Genomic DNA, 26,005 nt, shown 5'->3' with positions numbered 1-26,005 from the left:
GAGTTACCTAGGTCATCTAGGTGAAAAAGTTTGTCTTAAACAGTAAACAACGTTATAAAGTAAGAGTGACTTATTTCTTGGTCCGGATCTTATGCAAACTCATTGCATAGGACGCCCCCACTCCTCAGGTCATAACATGTACGAATTAGGATCACATCGTATGTAGCACTTTACAAGTCTTTATAACAACTACAAAGTAGGCCACATCCAATGGCGTTACCAGAATAAGGTACCCAACCTCATTCATGTACCATAAATCATTTTGACTATTTACTCGAACCTGATCCACTCTTATGTCTCCACATAAAGTTGAAGTACTCATACAATAGGCATGGGTCTTAGTTTATTGGATTTAGACTTTCATACAATTTATGAGATCAATAACAAGTATAATAGAAAATGTTTATCATTTTACTAACTGCGAGTTTTTAGGACATAAAACCCATAAGGAGGAACTAATGTCCAGGCCTGATTTTGCATCAATGCTTGAAATTCATCACTCATCGCTTTGTTCCACTGCGTGGTTTTGAGCGCATTACTGACTGGGGTGGGTTCGGTTAGGGACTAGTCTTTTTGGGTTTGGGAGGACAGTATTTTGGGTTTGAAGATGCCTGCCTTTCCTCGGGTAATCATGGGATGAGTAGATACGGGTACAGGGAATGGGACAGTATCGAGTGAAGACTAGGTAGTGGACGACGAAGGTAAACGATCGGTGGGTTAGGTGGTAGGCGATGGTGAGTCAGGTGGTAAACGATCGGAAGGTAAATAATCAGTGGGTAAGTGGGTGTTGGGTAAACGATCGTTGGGTAAATGATCACTGGGTAAACGATCGCTGGGTAAACAATCGCTAGGTAAACGATCGATGGGTAAATTATCGGTGGGTAAACGATCCTTGGGCTGGACATTACACGTTGAGGGTAAAGGATCGCTGGGTAATTGAACGGTAGGTGAACGATCGTTGGGTGAGCGATCGCTAGGTAAGTAACTGGTGGATAGACGATCAGTGGACTTGACACTAGACGATGAGGGAAAACGATCGTTGGGTACACAAATGGTGGGTGGACGATAAGAAGAAGAAGGTGGGAAGGTTGGGCTGTCTGTAGAGGTATTAGCTGGTGATTGGGTGTGGGTTGTTCTGATAATTAGTGAGGGTGAGGTTATGGACGTAGAGGGCATAGAGTCACTATGCGGTGTGTCCTGACTGAGGGGCAGCCAGGAAACCAGGTGGACAGCAACTACTTCCTTGGCTGGTCTACAAGCTGAATGAGACACCTGGCACGGAAAGTTAGTTTCATCAAACACAACATGCCGAGAGATGAATAACCTACCACTGGGGTTGAGGCATTTATAGCCTTTATGATTCACAGCCGAACCGATATAGATGCACTTCTCTGTGCGATAGCTCAACTTGTGTGAATTTTATGCTCTCAAGCAGGGGAAACATGCACACCCAAATATTCGAAGCTCCTCAAACCTGAGCTTCTTTTTTAACATAACTTCCATTGGAGACTGTCCATTTAGGACAGGGGTGGGAAGGCCATTAATCAGTAGAGTTGAGTATAAGAAAGCATCCCACCAATGATGTAAGGGAAGATGTGCTTGGGCTAGTAGGGTTAGCCCCGTCTCCACTATGTGTCTGTGCTTCCTCTCAACCCTTCCATCTTGTGCTGACATATATGGACAGGTGTACTTAGAGGCAATGCCAAGCTAATGACAGACTTTGTGTATCTTGACAAATTCTCCACCATTATCCGACTGTAGGGACTTGATCAGTGTATTGAACTGAGTTTGTATCATGGTGAGAATGTGTTGAAAAGCTGCCAGTGTGTCACTTTTTAACCTCAGACGATAGATCCATGTGTACCTACTGTGATAATCAACAAAGATAGCATAATATTTGTACCCATCTGTAGACGAGAAAGGAGTTGGACCCTACAAATCAGTGTGTATAAGTTCAAAGGTTGCAGATGCTCTTGAGTTAGAGTTAGGGAAGGCTAAAGAATGCAATTTACCATAGCTACAAGAATCACAAAATTTGAGCTCTTCATTAGATAACATAGGGAGATTACAAAATTTGATAATAAACTCTAGTTTTTTTTACGAAGGATGGCCAAGCCTTTTATGGCATGTAACCTTAGACACCCTATGCTTCAAAGATATGCTAAGAGCAGACAGATCTTTATTCTTGTGCACTGGTTGCGATGGTACTTCGTTTCCTACTGACTTTGAGCTGACTTCTGCACCCTCTAACTGATATAGTCTATCTTTAAGCATTCCCTTCATTACTGTTTGTCTCGTACCCTTGTCCTTAACAAGACAATAATCCGTGTGAAATTCAATAAACACATTATTGTCTTTTGTTAGCTTAGATATACTGACCAAATTTTTTGCTATGGCAGGCACACATAACATATCATTCAGTTTCAAATTGCAGCCATCACTAGACAGACATACAGTTCCAACATGAGAAATTTGTAGAGTATTACCATTAGCTACAGTGACTGCTTCAGTACCTGAGTATTCAGTTGGATTGTCAAGATTGTTGAAGTTTGAGGTAACATGATTGGAGGCACCACTATCAGCATACCAATTTGCATCAGTCATGTTATCTTGTCTTGTTAGAAAGGGGTTACTTCCATAAGCAGTGGCTAGGGCTGTTGGGTGAGGTTGTGTTTTTGTTCTGATTGTTGGGGAAGGGTTATCCCTTGTTTTGAGGAGAATTGGGAACAAAATCTCTGTTATACCTGTTGAAGTAGTAGAACGCTATGTGTCCTACCTTCCCACAGACTTGACACACAGGTTTGTTGTTGTTTCTTCCCCTGCCTCGACCTCTGCCATGACCACACCACCTTGTTGTCCTCCCCAAGTAGACTAATTGCTGCTATTGGTTTTGTTATTTTGGTTGACATGTCTAGTGTTTGTCATATTCATTGATGCATTACTAACTTGGTTGAAGCCTACTATCGTCTTTTGGTTTTATTGATGTTCCAATCTCCTTTCATACAGGAGAAGTTCTTACTGCATATCAAGCCACGACATTTCTGCTCTCCCTTGGATCATGGCCACGATGGCATTGTACTTTTCATCAAGTCCTAATAGTACCTGTGAAACAAGAGCTCTTGGTGCCACAAGACTACCAGCTTGCTCGAGATTGTCAGCATTCATTTTCATTGTTCGAAGGTACTCTTCCATTTTCAAATTACCTTTCCTGGTTGTTTGAAACACATATCTTAGATAATCTTCTTCAACCTTGGACTAAACACCAAAGAGTTGTTGAATGCTGGTCCACAAATCCCTTGCACATTCACATCCTATCACTTGAATGGCAACCTCTGGTGTCATGGAGTTATACAGCCAGCCGAGGAGGAGTTGATCTACAGCCATCCACGCTTCGTATTGAGGATTTACCTCAAGTGTTGTCGACGAGCTGGCACCACTACCAGAGTTTCCTTCTGTGCTATGCGAAGCAGCTTCTACTCCAGTCGATCTAGTCGGTATGCTCTCACCGACTGCAGGTTGCAGAAACATTGGGGAAAAACCTTTTGTCCGGTCAGGTGTCCTTCGAGTCGGGAACTCCGAAGGATTGGAAGCGCCAAGTTTTTCCATAGGAAGAAATTGCTGCGATCAAGTTTAATGGAGGTTATTTGATTGAGGAGTTGGTTCAAGGGTGGGCCGCTGAAGTTGGTTGTGTCGAGGGTGGCTCCTAGGTTTCCTTGATTGATGTTGGTCATTATTAGCTCTGATACCAAGTTAAAGTGTGAGGTTGAAGGATATGGCTGACTCACGCGGCAAGTCGAAGTGCTTGTTGTCGTTTGAAGAGGTATATAACTGGACAGTAGACGATAGTGCTGGAGAGGTAGACGATAGTGTCAAGATGCAGACGATAGTACTTAGACAAGGCAAACGATAGTACTTAGACAAGGCAAACGATAGTGTCAAGAGATAGACGATAGCATTTGGTGGAGGTAGACGATGACGTCTGAAGGAGGTAGACGATAGCTTCAAGAGATAGACAATAGGCGATAGCGTCAGGAGGTAGACAATAGCATCAAGAGGTAGACGATAGCTCAAGAGATAGACGATATCGTGTAGACGATAGCGTCAGGAGGTAGACGATAGTTTCAATCAGGCAGACGATAACTCAAACGGTACACGATAGTGGCAAGCCAACTTTTCCTTTATAATTTCTTGTGCATTGAAATGTACATAGGTGATGTATTTATACAATATGAAATCCCTAATTTGGGAATACAAAAATAACTCAACAAAACAAATTGTTAGAATCCTATTCCTTTGGTAACCCTTACTCTTTTGGTAGAGAGGCAAAACTGTAATTTTTGTATTGACATCCTTAACAGTAAGGTGCCTCCGATCCGACGATCACCATTAAAACATCCATTGAACATCTCTTGTTCAAAACAAAATACAAGAAGAAGAAGAAAAGGATTGAAAAAATCAGAAAGCAAAAGACAAAAAAAAAAAAACAGAGAGAGGAAGAACGCAGAACGTGAAGGGCTTACCTGAGGCTGCTGTCAACGACGGCGCAGAGGTCGGCAAAGACTGGCGGTTGTGGTGGCGCAAGGACTGGACGGATCGACGATCGGCTGGGAGGCGACGTTGTGGTGACAGGCGGACGAATGCGAAGATTCGAGAGGTGAAATGCGGTTGGATCTCTTTCTATAAGTGTATTCCACCGTGAAGCCCCACAATGAATGAAACATCTTATTTTCAGAATTGCCATTGGACATAATTACTTAAACACTCTACTCTATTTTTAACTATAATGCCGAAGCTTGTAAACTTACCTATAATATCAATTCAAAACCGACATTAAAATTTTATTTTTTTTTGCTTCTCCAACCGATATTATACTTTGGTGCTTTATTATTTCAACCGACATCAATGGTTTAATTTCTTGTAGTAGAGTGAAGAAGAAAATAACGAGATGAGGGTTATCTTAGTTAAAAGATTTTTTTTTTTTTTAATTTTCTTCCTTCTTTCCTTTTCTCCATTTTTTAAGTTAGAGTGTTTCATATTTCATCATTGCCTCCTTATAACGGGTAAAAGAAAATTATTAATTAAGTGATATGAAGGGAAAAAAAATACAAATCATTAAAAAAAAAAACGAAATCGGACCAAATACGATGTATACACATAAATCAATTTGTTTAACACGTATACTCTAGACAAAGAGTGAAAGATTTGAAACCTCTGCACCCAAATGTTATTAAACATAAAAATAAAATTGAAAAAAGTTTGTGCTAAAATGAATATAGCTCAAGTAACATAAAATATATACTATCAATCTAAAAATTAAAGATTTGATTCTCCTTCCCTCATGTTGTAATTATAAGTAGAAAAAGTTTGTATATATCACCAACTCGTGTGCATAGCTCAATTACTTTATGTACTGTCTTTGATCAAAAGATCAAATATTCAAATCTCAAATATGGGTTGTATTAGAAAATATATATTTTGTGATATGGGTTGTGAGTTTTATTATTGCCATAAAAATAACTTCAAATAAAAACATTTCCAAACACACATCATTGTACATTTATGTACATCCAACACAAAGTAAAAAGAAAATAGAAAATTGAGCAAACAAACTAAACTTGAAATAAAAATATATGATGGAACTTAGACTACATATCTACCTTTGTGCATCCATACTAATTACATAACCATAATTTATCATATAGCAAATTCTTATTACTTCTCTTTTCTAATGCATCTCAATACTATTCATGTATTTTAGGCATAAATATGAGAAGGCAACCTAGGAGACACCAAAACATAGAGAGGTGTCACTTTCTCATTCGCCAATCCATACCTTTCCGACATATCAATCAATTCAGACGTCATGTTTTTGACATCAAACAAGTGTAGAAACCCAGCCAGAATGAATTGTTCCATTTGAAGTGCAAACGCAACTCCAGGACAACCTCTTCGTCCAGTCCCAAAAGGAAGTAACTCAAAGTTCTTCCCTTTGAGTTCCACATCCTTATGGGTCGTCAAAAACCGCTCCGGCTTGAACTCGAATGAGTCAGGCCAAATCTTAGGGTCAGTTTGGATCTTCCAAACATTTGGAATCAATTGTGTTCCTTTCGAGACGAAGTAATCTCCGACCATGCAATCTTGAAGGAACTCACGTGGTCCTATCAATGGGGCTGTTGGGTACAATCGCATCGTCTCCTTGATTATGGCTTGGATGTAAACAAGCTTGTTTATGTCTGACTCATTCACTCGTCTTTCTCTCCCAACTATTTCATCCAGCTCTTGTTGTGCCTTTTCTATGGTATGTGGGTTGTTTAGCATTAGTGATATTGCCCATGTTAGTGTCACCATCGTGCTTTCAGTTCCCCCTGAAATCATACTCTACACGTACACACATGTATGTTTGTTTATTTAACAAAGCATATTTACTAGAATTTTGAAATTAACTTTTAAACAAATAGTTGAAATTCAAAGACTTATAACATTTTGGTTTCCATACTATCAAAAGTGACTATTTTAGTCCCTTTCTATTAAAAAGAAAAAAATAAAATATATTTTTAGTCTCTACATTTTGAGTCTAATTTTTATTTTGTTCTTAGATTTCAAAATGTTAAACTTTCGGTCCTTAAGTTTTGAATTTCATTTCAATTTAGTTCTTAGGTTTTAAAATATCACAATTTTATCTTTGAGATATGAGTTTTGTTTTAATTTTGTCTCTAGATTTTAAGATCATTTGCAATTTTAATCTCAAATTTTCACTAAATACTCTCTTTTGGTCTTTAGTGTTAAAGACTATTCATTAATTTTAAAAACTAATATTAAAATTTTACTCCATAATTACTTAAAATTAATAGATATTAACATGAAAGATTAAAAGTAAATAATTAGTAATAAATTGAGATAAAAAGTATAAATCCCATACTAAATTGAAAAAGAGAGAAAAACTCAACCATCAAGGGTAAGATTAATGAAATTCAAGACTAAGACTGAGCGTAATACTTTGAAACTTAGATATCTAAATAGAAACTAAAGTAAAAAATCTTTTAAAAAAAATGTATTTTTTTCCAACTAAAAATATCTCAATTTTATCTTAGGAAAAAAGTTAAAATACTATCTACTAACCTTTTATAAATATTTAAGAAACTACCGTTATTCATATATCAGTTTTCATTCAACATTCAATTGAATTTAGGTTCAAAGAAAAAGGGTACCAGAATTGTGGCTTTGATAATGGTATCACCATCGAAGCAAGTAGGAAGCTTGTTACGATCATGTAATGTAATAAGAGAATCCATAAAATCTCCATTTTCTTTTGTATCCAAACTCAAACTCCCACAACCGGATCTCTTTCGCCTGTGCTCTTCCAGCCAACGTTGAAGAACCCGATCAGATCGTTTCGCTATTTTCTCAATTTTCTTAACATCCCTATCTAATCCCAACCATCCAAATAAAGGGAAAAAATCACTCAACAACCCTCCATCCATAATGCGAAACGACTCCGTAATCGTCTTCTGAAGCTCTTTCGCCGCATCCTCATCACAACCATTTGGACCGACACATCGTTTTCCCATTATGATCTTCAGAACCGTGTTCAAAGCCACATCTCTAAACCACCTCCTCATCTCCACAGAAACCCCGCCCGACTCATTGCTCCGTCGGGCAGCGTCGTACAGCTCATTCAACGACATTTCGATTTGGGAAAACATGACGGTCTTAAGCATGTCTACACGTTGGTTTGAGAGAAGGTGGGAGATGATGATTTTACGCATCTCGCGCCAGTAGTGGCTGGTAGGGGCCAACCCAAAGAGTGCGTAATCGTATGAGAATTTTTTCATGCCATAAAAGGAGGGGCGGGATGCGGCGGCGGCGTCGTTGTGATATAATGCTTCTTTGGCCATCTCCCGATTGCTAATTACTAGGGCCGACCGGGTGCCGAGCTGTAGGCGGAAGATTGGGCCGTAGTCATCGGCCATGGTGGCGAGGGCATGGTGGGGAAGCTTTGCTTTGCGGAGCAAATGGAGGTGCCCAATTATGGGCCATGCACCTGGCGGTGAAATGGCTTGTTTCTGCTGGTTGCCAACTTTCTGGTGGTGCCGCCATTTTTGAAAAAAGTAATGGGAAATGAAGAGAAAAATGAAGAGTGTTGCGATCGATATTGGGCTCAAAGAAGCGACAGCCAACTCCATTGTTGTTTATGGTGTTTCGAATGAATGAGATGATCGATTCCTTTTATGCTAATATTTGGTAACACTTCAACATCTATCTCCATTCATCTTTTAATCACGAAGCACATAAATGAAAAACACGCTTTCTTTTTAGACAGAAAAGCCTTTTGACAACCTGTATTGAACACGTGCATAGGCACTCAGATATTTTTATTATAATTTGTTTGAAAACATTTTTGTGCCAATCATTAATTTCTATTGAACTCCCCTTTCCTGTAGCACCCGAATGCGTTGGGGACAATTTTGTAGAAGATTCTAGAAGGTATATATATATATATATATGTTTTACAACATAAACTAGACTAAAAGATACTTGAAGTATCTATTATATAACATAAAAATGTAAATTAGATTTTTTTCTAGAGGCATGTTGTAATATGTAAAATAGATATCTCAAAATAAAAGATCTAGAAATATCATAGATTTTTCTTAGATTCAAGGAATTCTAGATAACACCTTTAGATTAAGGATAATCTAAACATTTAGAATTTTGTAGGATCCAACAATAGCCTAGAAAAAATCATTTTACTTGGGCTCCAAGGATCCCATACCTATAAATAGGAGGTGTTATCTCATATGTGAGCCAATCAAAGCTAGAGAGCTAGTGTAGAAAAGTGAGTGAATGTCTTGAGAGTGAAAGTGTAATTACTAAGTATTCATCCTTATAAATTTCTTAAAAAAAGTGTCTTTCTTCAACAAGTGGTATCAGAGCCAAACAACCATAACTTGCTGTGGTGGAGCTTCTAAAGATCGAGTATAGTGTGGAATTGTGAAACTTGTCATCTGGAACACAATTACTCGTGGAGTGCATTCATCACTACAAGATGATGGTAGAGCTTCAAGTTGTTGGAGGAATCAAGAAGCTCAACACTCAGAACTACAAAACACGGTCCACATATAAATTTGAAACCCTACTATCCCTACTTAAGTATGTTAATTAGTACGTTAATTAAGTTTAAGTATAAATTAATGTTATGTTAGTAGGAAATTATTGAGGATGATTAAGAAGAAGAAAATGTTCTAAGTGTTGAGAATGGTGCTCTTGGGTAGCAAAGTATGTAGGCATGGAGTGAGGAAAATTTGGCTAAGTATGGAAGTCTTGCGTTGGAAGCCTAGATGCGTTGAAGGATGTTGCCTACTGTGCAGTAGTCATGTCCATTGAGGTTATTTAGGCGCATGAAAGGCATTGGCCATAAGGTTAAGTGTTGGTCAAAGTAGGAGTGGAAACGGTTCGATTCGGGTTCGGTTTGGTAGTCAAACCAAACCTAACCGATTTTCTAATATGTGAAAGTGAACCGAACTGATTTATTGGTTCAAACCGAACCAAGCCAAATTGTATATATACAATTCTGTTCGGTTTTAAATTCCATTTTGTTCTTTAAATTAAAAATGGTTCAGTTTTAAATTCGGTTTTACTCTTTCTTTAAATATATATAAATATATATAAGTTAAAAACGATTCAAATCTGTTTCGAATTTGGTTTTCGAAATTGAAATTGAATCGAACCAAATTAATTCGGTTTCAAGATTTCTTCAAATCGAACCGAACAACATTTTTCGATTTCACAGAGTTTTGGTTCGGTTCGGTTCGATTTTAGAAATGGTTCGATTTTTGCGGTTTGAATGGGCACCCCTAGGCCAAAGTGATGTCATGCATTGGCATGGGCAATGCACCAACCAAACCCATGTTGAGACTAGAGAGGCAAGGACGCACGCAACATGGCAAGGGTGTCTAGGTGATGGGGTTTCATTGTGCAATGGCGCGAGGTGATGTTGGCATGCATTGGCCGAGAGGTGTATGCGTCAAAAGGCTATTGTGCGATGGCAAGCAGCTGATGAGCCATGCGTTGGGTTAAGGGATGATCATAGATTAACCACTAACTTGAGTGGGCCAGCTGTCATGATTAGGAATGGCCTAAACTCGCAGTTCGTAAATGTTATTAACATATTCTATTTATCAATAAAAATGTTGTTGACTTTTTTATTCAATAAATCACTATTGATATTACATCCTTCTACGAAAGTCTAATAAACGAATCATGGATATAATATGAATACTTTAACTTTATGTAGTGACATAAAAGAATGGATCAAGTTTTAGTATGTAGCCAAAATGATCTATAAGTATACAGATGAGATTGGGTACCTCATCCTAATGACACTATTGGATGTGGCCCAAATGATGTGATCCAAAACTCATTCATGTAGAGACATGTGAGTGAGAGCATCCTATGCAATGAGTTTGCATAAGACCGAACCTCAAAATAGTCATTTTTGTTTATAACAACTGTTGACTATTAAAACTGACTATCTCAAACTCAATGACATAGGGTAACTGGATCTTAATCCTGAGCTAACTATGAACTCCTGTTTATTCTGGATTATCCTTTGATCTGTATAGGTGAGAGTAGTCCAACAGCTCGATGAGCCTCCCATTTTAGGGATAAGACCAAATTGATAGATGAGGACATAGCCTTGCAATATGGAATTCACTCCTACCCGATTAAAGGTTAGCAGATGGGTTGTTCTCTTAAGCGTTGATGCCTTGTCTTGAACAACGAGGCCCACCCTCTCATGATAGAGAGGGTTCTGATTTATAAGTTGGACTATAAATCAATTGTTCAATGGAGGATCAATGGGAGCTTGAGAAGCAAGATGTATTTACAGGGGTAAAATGGTAATCTTTGACCCAGCTGTAAATACGAACGACCTGTGAAGGATTAACTTACCGATTATGGTTAAAATGGACAAAAATATATCTAGAGTGAGAAAAGTGCAACTATGGAGCTATAGTGGAATGTCTTGGTAGTTAACAAATAGTAAGTAATTCGGTTTAAAGAGTTTAATAATTAATTACAAGTCGTTGGAGCTCATGATTGTAGGTCCATAAGGTCTCTCTATAAGCTCATAATTTGGATTAGTAAATTAAGTAATCTTGATAAGATTTGAAAATAGAGTTTAGAATTTGAAATGTTCAAATTCAATTAGGGTTTCTATCTATTGAATTCGTACAATTAAAATGTTTAATTTTATCAAAATTAAACGAAATTGGTTAAACGATTAATGTTTAAAATATGATTTAAATATTAATTATATAATATTAATTTCATTATTAATTTAATATTAGATATTAAATTAACAAAATTAATTAAAAGGTTTAATTAATTAATTTTATTTAAAAATTAATTAATTGATTTTTTTATAGAACTAATAAATGAAATTAAATAAGTTTAATATAAAAATGGTTTTAGAAATCATTTTTTGGAAAAAAATTTTGAAAATCATTTTTCAAAGTGGAGATTTCCAAAAAGATGGAAATCTCCACTATGTATGGAACTTCCTTATTCACAACTCCATTTTCTCCATGAAGTAGGAGCTACCCTTCATACAAGCCATGAATATTCATGTGAATGCTCTATAAATTGAAGCACTGAAATGAATAATGATTCATGCTTACAAGAACTTCAAAAGGAACTCTACAAAAATCACCAAACCCTCTTAAAATCTCATATACATTCAGCTCAATTTAGTGTTTCCACCACACAATCCTTACAAGAGAATAGTAGAGAAGATCTTGTTGGTTGTCTACTTGAAGGTTAAAGCTGTTTCACGTAGAACTCAGCTGGTGTGAAAAGGATACTTCAAAGGTATTGTGTTCAACAAACCCTCTTATGTAAAAGTTACTTTGAAACATGTTTTAAACTAAAATTAAGTATGATTAGAGTGCTTATTGATTCTATTTTTCCTCCACCGCACGTTAATGTACTCTAACAAGGCTCTCGGTTGAATCTAGGTCAGTGATGAAAATTGGAGGTTTTCGGACAAACTAAGAGGGGTTTACAGCTCAAATTTTAAGGTAAGTTAAGACATTTTTAAATAAGTTTGTACATGGAAATTTTCCAAGATATGGTTTGGAAAATAAGTTATTCGAGCTCAAAGTTGAATCTAGAATTTTGGTTTGAATAAGCAGACAACTACTTAGGATGAACAAGCAAGCAGCATGAACAACTAGGCAGAGGCACTAGTGCGTGTGCGCACAAGGCGCTAAGTGCAAGGCGCTGGGTGCAACGGCCACACAGAGCATGCGTTGCCACGCAACTAGGCGAGTACATGAGGCATGCGATGGGCACATGGATGGTCTTATGGCCACATAGAATAGAATCATAACTCAAGAAAATTCTAAGTGTTGAACGCAGAAGAGAGTTATGCATTGAGCTAAAATGTGATGTTCAAAGTTAAATGTTAAGCTTCTTTATGAGAGATAAGTCTCACAAGGAGACCATTGACAATAGCTAAACATGTTATTCATGTCCATAGGGTTAACCCAAATAGGAAAGGCTTATCAACCCTTGGAAGAATACTCAAGACTGTGAATGACAAGACTAAGAGTTTTCTAAATGTTTTAAGTAACCCATGCTTTACTTAAAAGTTTGGACTCATGCGTGCTTATTTTAAAAGAATGTTTAAGATAGTTTCCAAGAAAACTAAGTTTTAAAGAGCTATTAACACGTGCAAGTTTTAAAGGAAGTTTATGGAAGCATGTCTTAAGTAGATATGTGCTTTATGATCACAAGCATGCATTTGAAGTTATGTTTATATGATAGAGATGTTAAATCTCATGTTCCATGTTATTATGCTTCCAAGTAGACATGCTTAAATGATTAAGGTTTTATGATGTATATCTTGAACCGATACCGAAGGACTATGAGAAGGTATCTGGGTAGTAGTACCTAAGGTATGACGATACTTAATTATTACCACGTGCACGTAGGTAGAGTTGACATTAGTAGTGTTGAGGTTACTCCACACCAACCAAGGATTGACGTTGAGGGATCGAGCAAAAGAGTTCTCTCTCGATTAAGGATACAAATGATTAATATTTTCTAGTAGTTTCATGTTTAAAAGTTTTAAGTACGAGTTTACATGGCAGTTTTCAATTTAAAGCACGATGTTTATGTTTAATTGGTCATTCATTGGGCTAATAGCTCACTCGTTTTAAATGTTTTCTTCCTTCCTAGGTAGTGATCATTTCCCCAAAAGTTAACTGTACTGTTGCTTCGCCACTGGAAGACTCCAGTTAAAGGACAAGATAAAGAGAAGTTTTAGGTGTTTACATGTAAATGTCTGTACATATGTGTGTTCATGTTAGGAACTAGTGATAAATGTCAAGACCCACTGACCTCTGTTTCTATATATATATGTTATAATTATGTTGTTTGTTGAACCCCAGGTTACTAAAGTTGTTTTAGGTTCTTTTAGCATATTGATTGTTGAGTTTTTATTTCCAGGGTTTTTTAAGCAGGTTAAGGATATCAAAAAGGTAATAAGTGTTACAAATGGTTGGTAACTGTTGGCATCACATTCTCTTCCGGAATAAGACAGTAATTTGGGAGGGGGTGTGACACCACATGCATGAAGTCGTAATCTCCAAGGCAAATACTTGTGAGATGTTGTAGAAGGCACTGAAGTTAGTTTACCTGAGGATATTACTGCTTTGAAGAAATGGAATATTAAGGCAGGTAAGGCCATGTTTGCAATCAAAACTATAGCTGATGAAGAAATGTTGGAGCACCTCAATACAAAGGAGACACCAAAGTCGCATGGTACATATTGGCCACACTTTTCTCGAAGAAAAATGATACAAGATTGCAGTTTCTAGAGAACGAGCTCTTGTCACTTGGTCAAAGGGAGATGACTATCAACCAATACTTCACCAAGGTAAAAACTCTATGCCGTGAAATCTCTTAATTAGATCCTACTTCTGCTATTTTAGAATCAAGGGTGAGAAGAATTATTATTCATGGACTTAAACTTGAATTTAGAAGCTTTATTGCTGCTATTCAAGGTTAGGCAATCCAATCTTCTCTAATTGACATAGAAAATATACTTGGGAGTCAAGAAGCATTGGCTAAGCAAATGTCGGAGGTCACAATAAAGAACAATAACGAAGAAGCTCTCTTTAGTGGCCAAAGAAAAGGCCAATAAAAATATCAAAATAAAGTAGGATCAAAAGGAGATGAAGAAATCCCAAAATGCTCTCAAGTAGGGGGAGCTAGTAAAACTAATCAAAATCATGAGCATAGAAAAGGGTGAATGTTATAACTGTGGCAAGATAGGCCACTATGTTAGAGATTATCATCAAAAGAAAAAGGCAGCAGAAAGCAACACAGTCACCTCTCAGACTGAGAGAATCAGTGAAGAAGAGTTGGATGCAAAGGCATGCTTTGCAATAGCAGATCCCAATCCCCAATCCACATCCAATATGGTGGAGAACGAAGTGTTGGCTCTCTATGTAGAAGAGGTATATTATGAAAATGATTGGATTTTAGATTTAGGTTGCTCTAACCATATGATAAGAGATAAAAGGAAGCTACAAAACACATCTGAGTACAAAGGAAGTCAGTTGCTGTAACTGCAAACAACTCGAAGTTGCCAATAGCCACGTTGGCAAACTATGATAATGCCTCACTTCAATTCCAATCACGTGAAATTGGAGAACGTATTTTATGTTCTTGAAATGAAGAAGAATTTTGTGTCAGTATCTCAATTGCTATCAGTAGGCAAATTCGTCGTGTTTGAACCTGGAAGTGTCAAAGTGTACCATAATCTCAAAGTTAGTGGTATGTCATTGATGGAAGGGCGAAGAATAGACTCCATCTATGTCATGTCATCAGAGACCACCTACGTGAATAAAACACGAAAGAGTGAAATAGTAGATATGTGGCATGCAAGATTTAGTCATTTTAGCTATAGAAAATTGAAGATAATGATGAATAAGTCTATGCTTAAGGGGCTACCTCAACTTGATGTCAAAGAAGACATGGTCTATGCTGGTTGCTAATATAGAAAGACACATCAACTGCATTCAAGAAGTCCAAATTTAGTGCAGAGCAACCATTGAAGCTGGTGCATTCTGACGTAGTTGGTCCTGTGAAGCAATCTTTAAAACGTGGTATGCACTACATGGTGACCTCTTGATGACTTCTACAGGTATGTTTGGGTTTTCTTTATGAAAGAGAAGCCTGAAAGAATTATAAAGTTTGAAGAATTCAAAGAACAAGTTGAAGGAAAATTAGGAAAGAGAATTCAATGGCTACATACAAATAATGGGGGAGAATATACATCTAATGAATTCTCTCAATACTTGCAAAAATATAAGATACGTCATAAGTTGATATGTCCAAACACTACACAACAAAAAATGGAGTGATAGAAAGAAAAAATAGACATCTTGTAGAAGTATTTTGCAGCATGTTACATACAAATAATGTGTCAGGAAGATTTTGGGTTGAATGCATGGGAACAACAACCCATGTGGTTAACAACTTCCCCAACAAAGGCTTGTGTTCAAGTCACCTTATAAAAAGTGACATGATAACCAAAGTATTGTGTGTATTATGTGTTTGTACTAGATCATCTGAGAAAGAAGTCTGACAAGAAAGTAATCAGATATATCTTTGTTGGATATGATAACCAAAGAAAAGGGTGGAGGTGCGTTGATCCTATCAATGGACGATGCTATACATCAAAGAATGTGATATTTGATGAAGTATCATTATGGTAGGCACCCGAATTAGAAAAGGCACCCAAAGATGAGAAGTTTTTCAAAGAAGCATCAAAAGAAGAAATAAGTCAAGTACAACAAGCTCCAATATAAAGAGAAGAAGAAAACGACGAAGATGAAGAAGAGTAATTGAGGACACCAAGTCCTTGGCAAAGTGGAGTACATAATCAAGAGCCACAATTACGAAGATCAACAAGACTAAGAAAACCTAATTCCAGATACATGAATGCGAATTAGCAACATTTGAAGAGCGAACAACATACGAAGAAGCATCAAAGAATATTCAATGGAGAAAAGCCATGGAAGAAGAAGTTGATGCATTAAGAAAGAATCAAACGTAAACTTGATGTTGAAGCCTAAAGATGTTAAACTCATATCTTGTAAATGGGTTTACAAAATTAAACTCGAGTAGATGGGATGGTAGAAAGATATAAAGCTCGACTGGTGGCTCAAGGGTTTTCTCTAAAGGAATGGTGAAGTTCCGTAGTGGAAGTTATTAGAACTTATTGCTAGTAAAGATTGGAAGTTACGACAAATGAATTTTAAGTTTTTTTTCTTAAATGGAGAGCTAGATCGAGAAATATACATGGAGCAATCAAAAGGATTTGAGGGTGAAGCTCATCATGACTACATTTGAAAGTTGAGAAGGGCTTATATGGTTTGAAGCAAGCATCAAGAGCCTGGTACGGAATAATTGCAGAATTTCTAGTTGAAAGTGACTTTGCAGTAACTCCAGCAGATTCCAACTTATTTGTCACAGCTCAAGACTCAAAGATCACAATCATATTAGTCTATGTACATGATATATTCATAACAAAAGACCACATAGAAGAAGTTTGAAAAATAAAGCAGCATCTACTAGTCCGAATTGAAATGAAAGAGCTTGGAGAACTAAAGCATTTCCTTAGATTAGAGATAGAGTGCTCAGAGAAAGGATTGTTCCTTGGACAACAGAAGTATGCAAAGTATCTTTTGCAAAAGTATGGCATGAGTGACTGCAAACCAATATCTACATCGATGGAGGTTAATAAAAAGTTTTTCATGCATGAAGGAAAAGATATTGTAGACTCAACAATGTATGGCGAACTGGTAGATAGTTTAATCTACCTTACCTTAACAAGACATGATATCTCATATTTGGTCTAAGTTTTGAGTCGTTACATGCAGTATCTAAAGAATCCTCATCTTGAAGCAGTTCGAAGAATTTTAAGATATCTAAAAGGAACAAGTGAATATGGCATTTTATGCAATAAATGTGAGGATTACAAGTTAGAAGGCTTCTACGATGCTAATTATGCTACAGATCACGTTACACGACAATCAACTATTGGTTACGTGTTCGAACTTGGTAATAGAGCAGTTTTTTTGTCACATCCCCTCTAAGCTTTGTTACCTTTACTCAGAAGGAGAAGTGAGGACGGCAAATACCACCCTTTTGTGATACCTACTGCCCATCCGAACCTTTTTCTCTTTCTATACTTTAAGCCAAGTATAAACAATAGCAGTCAACTTATTTTATTACAAACAGTATAATGTTTATACAATCTTCAGACTTAACTTAACAATTCCAGACTCTTAGCTGCAACTGTTTACAACAACAACTTAAATTTGGAAGTGTGGCTGTGGTGTGGCACCCCCTTGACCTTAACAACACCCTAGAACTTCTCTCTTTCGCTATTTGGGAATAAAAACATAGAGAAAAAGAATGAGCTTCAAGAAGCCTAGTGAGTGACTAAATTAAAACATAAGTCTCATGCTTGAACTGGAAACTTGTAATTGAAAACTAGTCAAGCAACATTCGTGTATAACTTTTAAAAACATGATATTTCTGGAGCATAGCTGGTTTGATCCTCAGTTGAGAAAGAACCTTTTTGTTCAATTCCCCAACTGTAAACCTTGCCTTTATATAAAACCTTTTAAAAACATGTCATACTTGGAAATATAACTAAACTGATGCTAGGTTGAAAGAGGGAACCCTTTTGTCCAACTCTCGCTCTAACCAAGGCTAAGGTGTGGAACCTTTCAACCTTGGAAAACAACATTCTTAAATACATACTGAATTGATCAATCAAACTTAACACATTTCCATTACAGGGTTTCATAAATTATTCACATAAAACATTACACATATAATATTTGTACATAGCTGGACTATTCCTCAGTTAAGAGTGGCCTTCTTGCTCAACTCCCAATACCTAGCCTCTTATCTGAGTGTGAACCATCTTGTCCGCTCTCTACTGTACTTAACTGCTTAATTGCTTTACTATTTAGCTAAGAAAAGGAATCCTCTTGTCCAACTCTCCATACTATTCTACATTAAGGTGTGTCGCCTTTTTCCACTACCTTTCACCTAGTTTTCCTATTGCTATACTAGGTTAAGATGTGTCACCTTTGTCCATCACCTTACTTCATGCTAACCTAGGTTAAGGTGTGTCACCTTTAATCATTACTTCACCTAGTCTTCCTCATGCCTTCCTAGGTTAAGGTGTGTCTGAAGAAACTCTTATTCAAGAGAATCCATGAGCGGAAGCAAGATCTTTCCAAGCCCATTGTGACAGAATTAAAGTTGTTCACAAACATATAGAAAAGTTTTGCACCTTCTAACAAATTACAGCATGCTTTCATAATTAAATACAAAAGGAACGAGAGACATACCTTTGAAGAACTCTTCTTCTACTGAACTCTCGCTCTCGTGAAGACTCGAACAGCAACCTCTTGTTGTCGCTTAGCATGCCTACCCAATCTCTCGTTGTCGCTTAGATCCCGAACAAACAACATCTTAGACACCACCACTCAGCAACCTTGGTATTCTCGGAGTGAGAATCCAAGATGTGTGGGCTCTATTGGATTTGGTAGAGGGTTGAACGAAGGCAATGATCGAATTATACGATCAAGCAAGTGAGAGAATGAACTGTCTATCGCATAGACTTTGTGTGCTTGATTGTTTAGTAAAACTTAGAGGTACACGAGCGTTTAGTAAAACAGGCTTAATCGTTTACACGATCATTTAGAGAATCTCGCTTGGCACGCAATCGCTTAGTAAATCACACTGGATTGTCTACAGGATCGTTTAGTCAAATGCACTTTACACGATCGTTTAGAGTCTCGCTTAGAAGGCTATCATGCAGTCTCTCTGAGCTAAACGATGAGTGATGCACTCAATGAAGCGATTCCTTTCAAAATGAAAACATTTTTCATTTTATCCTTTAGTTATGAAAACTGAACATAACCTCCCACTTTCACGCACGGTTAAAGGAGAAACCACCCACAATTATCATATAATTTTTTAATTATAAATAAATATAATAACCAACTTATCATATTATTTTAACCTATAATTTTAATATCACATCATATGTAACATTTAAACCATAGTTCCTTTCTCCTTTATTCAATATAAATCATATTTATATCAAATTCCTCCAATTAATGTATCTCATACATCATATCAATTCTACCACATATAATTGAACCAGTTTAATTATATCATATATAATCAAACTCCTTCTTTTCAATTTGAACACTTCAAACTGACCCAAAAACTGATTCTCAACTTGAATCTATTGAGCTACCAAGGGGACCTTATGGACCTATAGCTTGAAGCTCCAATGGTACGTGAATAACTGACGAAACTCTTTAATCACAAGATTCATCATCTGTTAACTGTCGGGCACTCAATAAAGACCGACAGCTGCACTCTTCTCACTACATATATATTTCTGAGACCATCGGATATAACCAATCAATAGTATGATAACCCTTCACAGATCGCTCATAAGAACAGTTGGTCCAATTTAACATTTTGCCCCTGTAGTTACATCTAACTCCTTAAGAATCACTAATTCCTCTAATGAACAATACATTATAGTCCTACTATGAGTGGACACCTCTCAAGCCATGAGAAAATGTGTGGGGCCACATCGTTCAAGTCCAGGAATCAGCCCTTAAGGGAGTAGCCTATATACTTACCCCTGCTTTGGGGAATGAGTGAATTCCATCCTCTGTAGCTGAGTTTCCAGCCCCCCAATTAGACGAATCCCCAAAGTGGTAGATTTGAGTCGACAATCTGGCCACTCGCACCCATACAAATCAAAGGACTACCCTCATAGGCAGGAGTTCCCAACTCATTAAGTATTAAGGTCATGTTACCTATGGTCATCCTAGTGAAATGAAAGTCTCTGTCATGAACGATGTTATATAACGAGATTAAACACTCCGTGGTCCAGTCTTATATAAACTCCTTTGTATAGGACACCCCCACTCGCATGTCTCCACATGAATGTTCAGGATCAGACCATCTGTAGCACTTTATAAAACTTGTAACATCTACAAAGCGGACCGTATCCATAGTGTCACTAAGATGAGGTTTCCCTCCTTTATCCGTATACTACAGACCATTTAGGTTATCACTTAAGGCATGATCTACTTGTATGTCCCCACATACATGATCCACTTGTATGTCACCAGATATATCCATGGTGTCACTAGGATAAGGTATCCCTCCTTTATCCATATACTACAAACCATTTAGGTTCACTTAAGGCATGATCTACTTGTATGTCACCACATACATGCTTAAGTTCCAACTACATCCAGGGATCTTAGTTTATTGGTTTGTGGTAAATGCAAATAAAATATCTCATATTTCATAGGCATCAGTGAAGAAAATATCTTAAGGCATGATCCATGGTGACGGGAATTTGGTAGCGCAATTTATGCGATGTATGTCTTAGGTTATGCATTTGGTCTCATGCGTCGGTGGTCATGCGTTGGAATGGAAAGTATGTGTTAATCTTATATGCAATGACCATGCGTTCCTATCACGAGTTTTCTTCCGCTCTCAGCAAGTATAACGAGATCGCAAGTTTGTCGAGTGATCCGAGGTCGAACTCAGGGACTTGTAGCTAAATGTTATGCGGTAATGTGTTTGCGGCGAAGAATAAAAGAATTTGAGGTTGAAAGGTTTACGCACTACTCCTACTCCTAACTAACAGATTAAGCAGTGGAAGTATGACCGAGAGGTAGAGACACGACAACGGTTAACGTGTAGTAAAATGCATGGAAAAATAGATGAAAAGGCGAGGATGTCTTCACTGCAACACTAAGCTTGACCGCAAGGGCAACCCCAGCCAACACAAGCTATGCAATCATACTATACACACTTGACGTAGACACATGCGATGTATATGCGATAGTGTCGAGAAGCCTATTTCTAAGCCTCTACATTACCGCTCACGTGCTCTCAAACATAAGAAAGATGACCACATACCACCATATCCTACTTAAAGGGTGCATACGCTGTATAGTAGCAAACGGAGCTTATTCCTAAGTTCCCCGTTCTTACTTATGCGATCCAATCCGCTCTCTCGAGTCTTAGATTTGGTTTTTAGACTACTCTCCCAAGTATGTTCAAATGATGAATGATGTGCTCATAAGACAAAGTAATCACATAAACATAGTTGACGTAAGATTATTCCTATCTCTAGTGAACACTTGCTTACATTGCTTAATGCGATCAACTACTTACCCTCCCGGGCAGCTGGTTGCCATTGATTTTACTCATAGACAAGCATTGCGACTGCTTATAGACAAGCGTTGCTACAACTTCACACTACAAATACGGTTTTCTCACAACACTCACGCAACGCACACCTCCCGGTGGTTTGCCACATGCTTCATATCTCTATGCCGTATGACTGAGTATGCAATACTCTAGCAGTCTTACTTAGTGATGCAATAAAAGTGAAGGATGCTAAGTAAATGAAGATGGAGATGGAATCGAAGGAAAATATAGAAATGCATTGATCACAAAATGTATTAATTCCTTAAGCCAAAATACGATACAATACAAGGATAAAAGTGATATGGAGGGGTGGATGGAACCAATGTCTTGCTTCCATCAGATGTGTGTCAAGGCTCGCAGTGGTGCCAAGGATGGGCGGTGGAGTAGACTCTCTCGAGCTTTAACTCCGACGAAGGCTCCAATCGTCACTCAGAATTGTTGAGGGGATGAAGAACTCTCAAGGCTATCTTCTCATGCTTTCGTCTGGATCACAAGGATATACCCGAAGGCAGAGCACCTTGGATGGAAAACCTTGGACAATTTGAAGTTCTGCTCAACGGTTTCAATTTATAGAGCTTAATCGCCGACAGTATTAATGAACCTGCCCTAAATCTAACACTCGCGACGTGATAGTCCTTTTCTGAATCTCTGCTGCTAACGGCGTGGTAGGTGAAATGTCAACATCATCTTTTTTATAATTCCATGTATGCGTTCATGCTTGCATTCCACCAACCTTGCGTTCATCCCTCTATTATGGTTATTAATTTGTAGCCTCAATCTCCCTGCGATGATCGCATTCGCTTGATAACTACAACACCCATACAACTAACATATGCGATCACCGCATGCGATTAATGGACGCAATATTCATGCGTCGAACGTATGCGTTCGCCTCTACGATGGAGAGATTCCTCCCATGCGGCCATCCTTGCGATAGCATGGCTCCTGTGCATGCGATCGATCCCTGCGTTAGCTACAAAAATAAACAATTGAATGCATAATAATGCATAATAGTAGGTTAGCCGAGATTCTTAATGTCGATAGACGCAAACTCATTTTCTCATGAATTATAAGTATAATCGCCGTATCTTCTACTTAACAACCCTCATAATTCTAAATAAAAGACCTATAATGATGTACATTTCTGCCAGTCATCACACTTCCAAACTTAGAATCATGCTTGTCCTCAAGCATGCTTTATACTCAAGAAATTCAATATTCACCCTCTGACTTTCTTTTGCGATGACCAGCCTCTCAGAATATAATTCACTCATACCTCAAATCGAACTGAACTGCATAACCACATATATGCGGTTCGATTCAGTTTTAAATTCGATTTTGGTATTCAAAAAGTTCCATATTATATTTTTTAAAATTAAAAACAATTCGGGTTTAAATACAGTTTCGTTCTTTAAATTAAAAACCATTGGGTTTTAAATTTGATTTTTCCTTTTTTTTTTTGAAAAAAATATATAGATATATAAATAAATAAATATATATATGTATTAGGTAAAAATGATTAGGTTCGGTTTCAAATTCGGTTTCGAAATTAAAATCGAATCGAACCAAACCAAATTAATTAAGTTTCAAAATTTCTTCAACCGGACCAAACCGCATTTTTCAATTTTACTAAATTTTCGGTTCGCTTCGATTTTTAGAAATTATTCGATTTTTACGATTTCAATGATCACCCCTAGATTCATTAGCGATTTATGTAATAAACGGAAAAAATTTAGATAATTATGTAATTGAGTCTATTTATTTAGACTATATGGATAGGAAGTCAAAAAATTTATTCAACATGAGACCTTACTCGACCCGATAAAAATAAAAATCGTTTTAACTCAACACAACTTGAGAACAGAACTAATATAGACTGGATTTTTTGTGGGGTCACTTGTGAAAAAACTCTATCCGATATATTGATGAATTAAAAGGGTTATATAGTCGAAATTTACGAAGCTTTCGAGATATATATATTAAATAAATGTGTGGTCGGTATTATATGTACCCTTCTGTCATCTCTTGTTCTTTATCATCAGGAGTTCTTTATCATCATGATTTGAGATCTGTCATCTCATGTTCTTTATCATCATGATTTGAATTTCTTCTTAAATGCCTCCAGATATTTTCACCCATTTCTTCCCTATCTACCACCCATTTTCCCCCTATCTACCAAAAAAATAAAAAATAAAAAAAATTACAAATTAAATATAACAAAAATAAACATATTATATTTAGTATACCCATCCATTTGTAATGTTTCCATACTGTATATTTTTTATCTAATTAATTTCCTTACAGTGAGAAAAAAGTGAGAAAAAATATGTGTTCGTAAAAGAAAATACAATTAATGTTCAGTCACTCAACTAATTAACTAAATAATAGACTGAAGTGGGAACATCCATCCTATTATCAATTTAGTGTCGGGATTGTATAGATAAAACCCCATAAGACCCAATCATAGAAGTCCATGATAAAAATATAATGAATTAATTAATTAATTTTAATCAATTTTGACCAAAGTCAAAATTGAAGGGAATTATTGTTTCTTTGCCTTAGGTTTTCTCCAAGCGCACACATATATAATAATATATATATATATGTCTATGATTTTGGGTGACGGATTGGTTTTAAAGAAAAAGAACGCTGACGGCAAATTGAAAAAATGGAAAATCGGCGGTGCATTTCTTGCGGCAGAAGCGGTTACTTTAAGAGTTTTGAAGAATCCTTTCAAATCGTGTGCAGCAGTGAGAATATTTTGAAAGTTAGTGTTGTTTTGGTTTTTATTTCTTTTCGTTGTTAATTCTAAAATACCGAAATGTGGTATAAAGAATCAAATAGTTTGTGTTGGACTATTTGAGAGAGTTTTGTAACATAAGTTTTGGAACTTTACAATCTTCATCATAGTAGGTAGTTATAGAAGATTTGACGTAATCTCAAGTTTAAGGCAAACTATAATATTTTCGGTGTCTATTCTTTTTTCTCCTCTTAATTATTTTAGTAATTTATGATGGTTTATCTTTTTTGGCTCCTGTAAATTTTAGATACAATTTAATTTTCACATTTTACTTATATTTAATTTTAAATTCCCAACATTTAGGTTCATTGTTCTATATCTGACTTAAAAGTTGTGATAGAAAGAACTAACATACAAAGCCAGACACAGTTATCCTTCTCGTTCGCATGTGTCCATCACTCGTACGCCTCCCGAACATTCCAAACGGCATTTGGAGTTGGAATAGGAAGATGCTCCTCTGTAAGGGTGAACATAAGATCCTCGATGATTAGTATTTCGTGATCATATGTTTCCAACTAGCATAATTATCGCCAGTTAATTTGTCAACACTTAGTAAAGCAATAGTGGTTGTAGCCATTTTAAAACCATTGCTGAAAAACGAACAAACTTTTATATGTCTTTTGCTAAACCACATTTTAACACTAATTAGTTTTAGCAAAACAGTTACCAAGTACCCTAAGTGATTAAGAATTCTATTTTGTAATGATGCCCCAACGAGGCAGGACAAACGTCACCAGTGGGGTGATCAGATGCCCCTTTACTGGGATGAGACACTCTCAACCATTAGGCAAAACCATCTTTTTGAACTGAACCTAATAGCCACCATTTGTTCCGTCCAGAACTATTAACCCTTAACAATTCCGCGTAAGTATAACCCCTCACTTTCGGCCCCAGAGTCCCATCCTAATGCACCCACCGTAGGAAAAAAGTAGATTAGGACAGGAGACTAACCTTATTCTATACAGGAGATCAAATAAAGAAATGTACAAAACTGTCATTCTATAGGGGACACTCCCAGGGTGCCTCGAGGCGATGTGCGGAAACTTTATTCAACTTAACGAGAGAGACCATGGGATATGTTGTCCCACTTCCCGCTCCCACTTACTATGAACATTCTCTCCATCCACCTTGATATTGACCTACTCAAACACCATCCTTTAGGGGGATACTCCCAGGGTGCCATGAGGCCAAGGATAGATCTCACGGTGTGGACAATAAAGAAGAAACGCGAGAGGTTTAAATGAAGCATCAGATGCCCCAAGTACCTCCCACTGAATGTTCTACCTAGGGGTTCATTAACCTAGACAATCCGGCTACTGATTTTTAGTCTAAATCATTTTTAATCCGCTTAAAAACAACTTTTGTCTTTAAAATGAAACAAGTTCAAGTCGTCACATTAAATCTTTAATGGATTGTCCTTAATCTTGCATGCATGCATCAAATCTATCTAATTCACCTTTCCAGGTAGGTTCCCAGGTAGGGATGTTCCGTTTCCGTCACCTTAAATACCCTAGCCTAGACAGAACCCGCCTTAGACAAAAGGTCTCTTATAGATAGATTTGCTACACTTTAACTTTTTGTTAGTCAATTTAATCCTATTAAATTGGTTAAAAGATTAAATCTTAAGGATGCTAATCATATTAGAACCTTGATCTTAGGTCTATCTCCACCAAGTTTTAAAACACTTTTAAAACCATGGTTTAAACCTAAGTTGGCATGCATGTCTTTCTTATAAATTTTAGTTCTAATTTCCTTATAACTGTTATAAAAAAAACAAATAAAATCATACATTGTCACGCAAATGGGTATTTATAACTCTTATAAATTTAACCTATGTGTCATGCTTCATGCAATGTC

The 26,005-nt window shown here is 37.0% G+C and overlaps 1 protein-coding gene and 1 long non-coding RNA gene across 2 annotated transcripts; both read right to left on the bottom strand.

The window, feature by feature from the left end:
• Positions 1–4,162: 4,162 nt before the first annotated feature.
• On the bottom strand, positions 4,163–4,649 carry LOC150033981 (uncharacterized). The gene is made up of 2 exons (XR_016531870.1): positions 4,521–4,649; positions 4,163–4,408 (listed from the first exon to the last, which is right to left on the bottom strand). It is a non-coding gene; the product is annotated as an uncharacterized LOC150033981 (long non-coding RNA).
• Positions 4,650–5,596: 947 nt separating this feature from the next.
• Positions 5,597–8,289, bottom strand: LOC120085440 (strychnine-10-hydroxylase-like). The gene is made up of 2 exons (XM_039041401.2): positions 7,209–8,289; positions 5,597–6,378 (listed from the first exon to the last, which is right to left on the bottom strand). The coding sequence occupies exons 1-2, from the start codon at positions 8,181–8,183 to the stop codon at positions 5,755–5,757; spliced, it is 1,599 nt and encodes a 532-aa protein (XP_038897329.2). The 5' UTR covers positions 8,184–8,289; the 3' UTR covers positions 5,597–5,754.
• Positions 8,290–26,005: the final 17,716 nt, after the last annotated feature.

This window comes from Benincasa hispida, chromosome 9, assembly GCF_027475165.1.
Source record: "Benincasa hispida cultivar pf3 chromosome 9, pf3_genome.v1.1, whole genome shotgun sequence".
NCBI classification, from domain to species: domain Eukaryota; kingdom Viridiplantae; phylum Streptophyta; class Magnoliopsida; order Cucurbitales; family Cucurbitaceae; genus Benincasa; species Benincasa hispida.
This window is presented reverse-complemented; position numbering and strand designations above follow the sequence as displayed.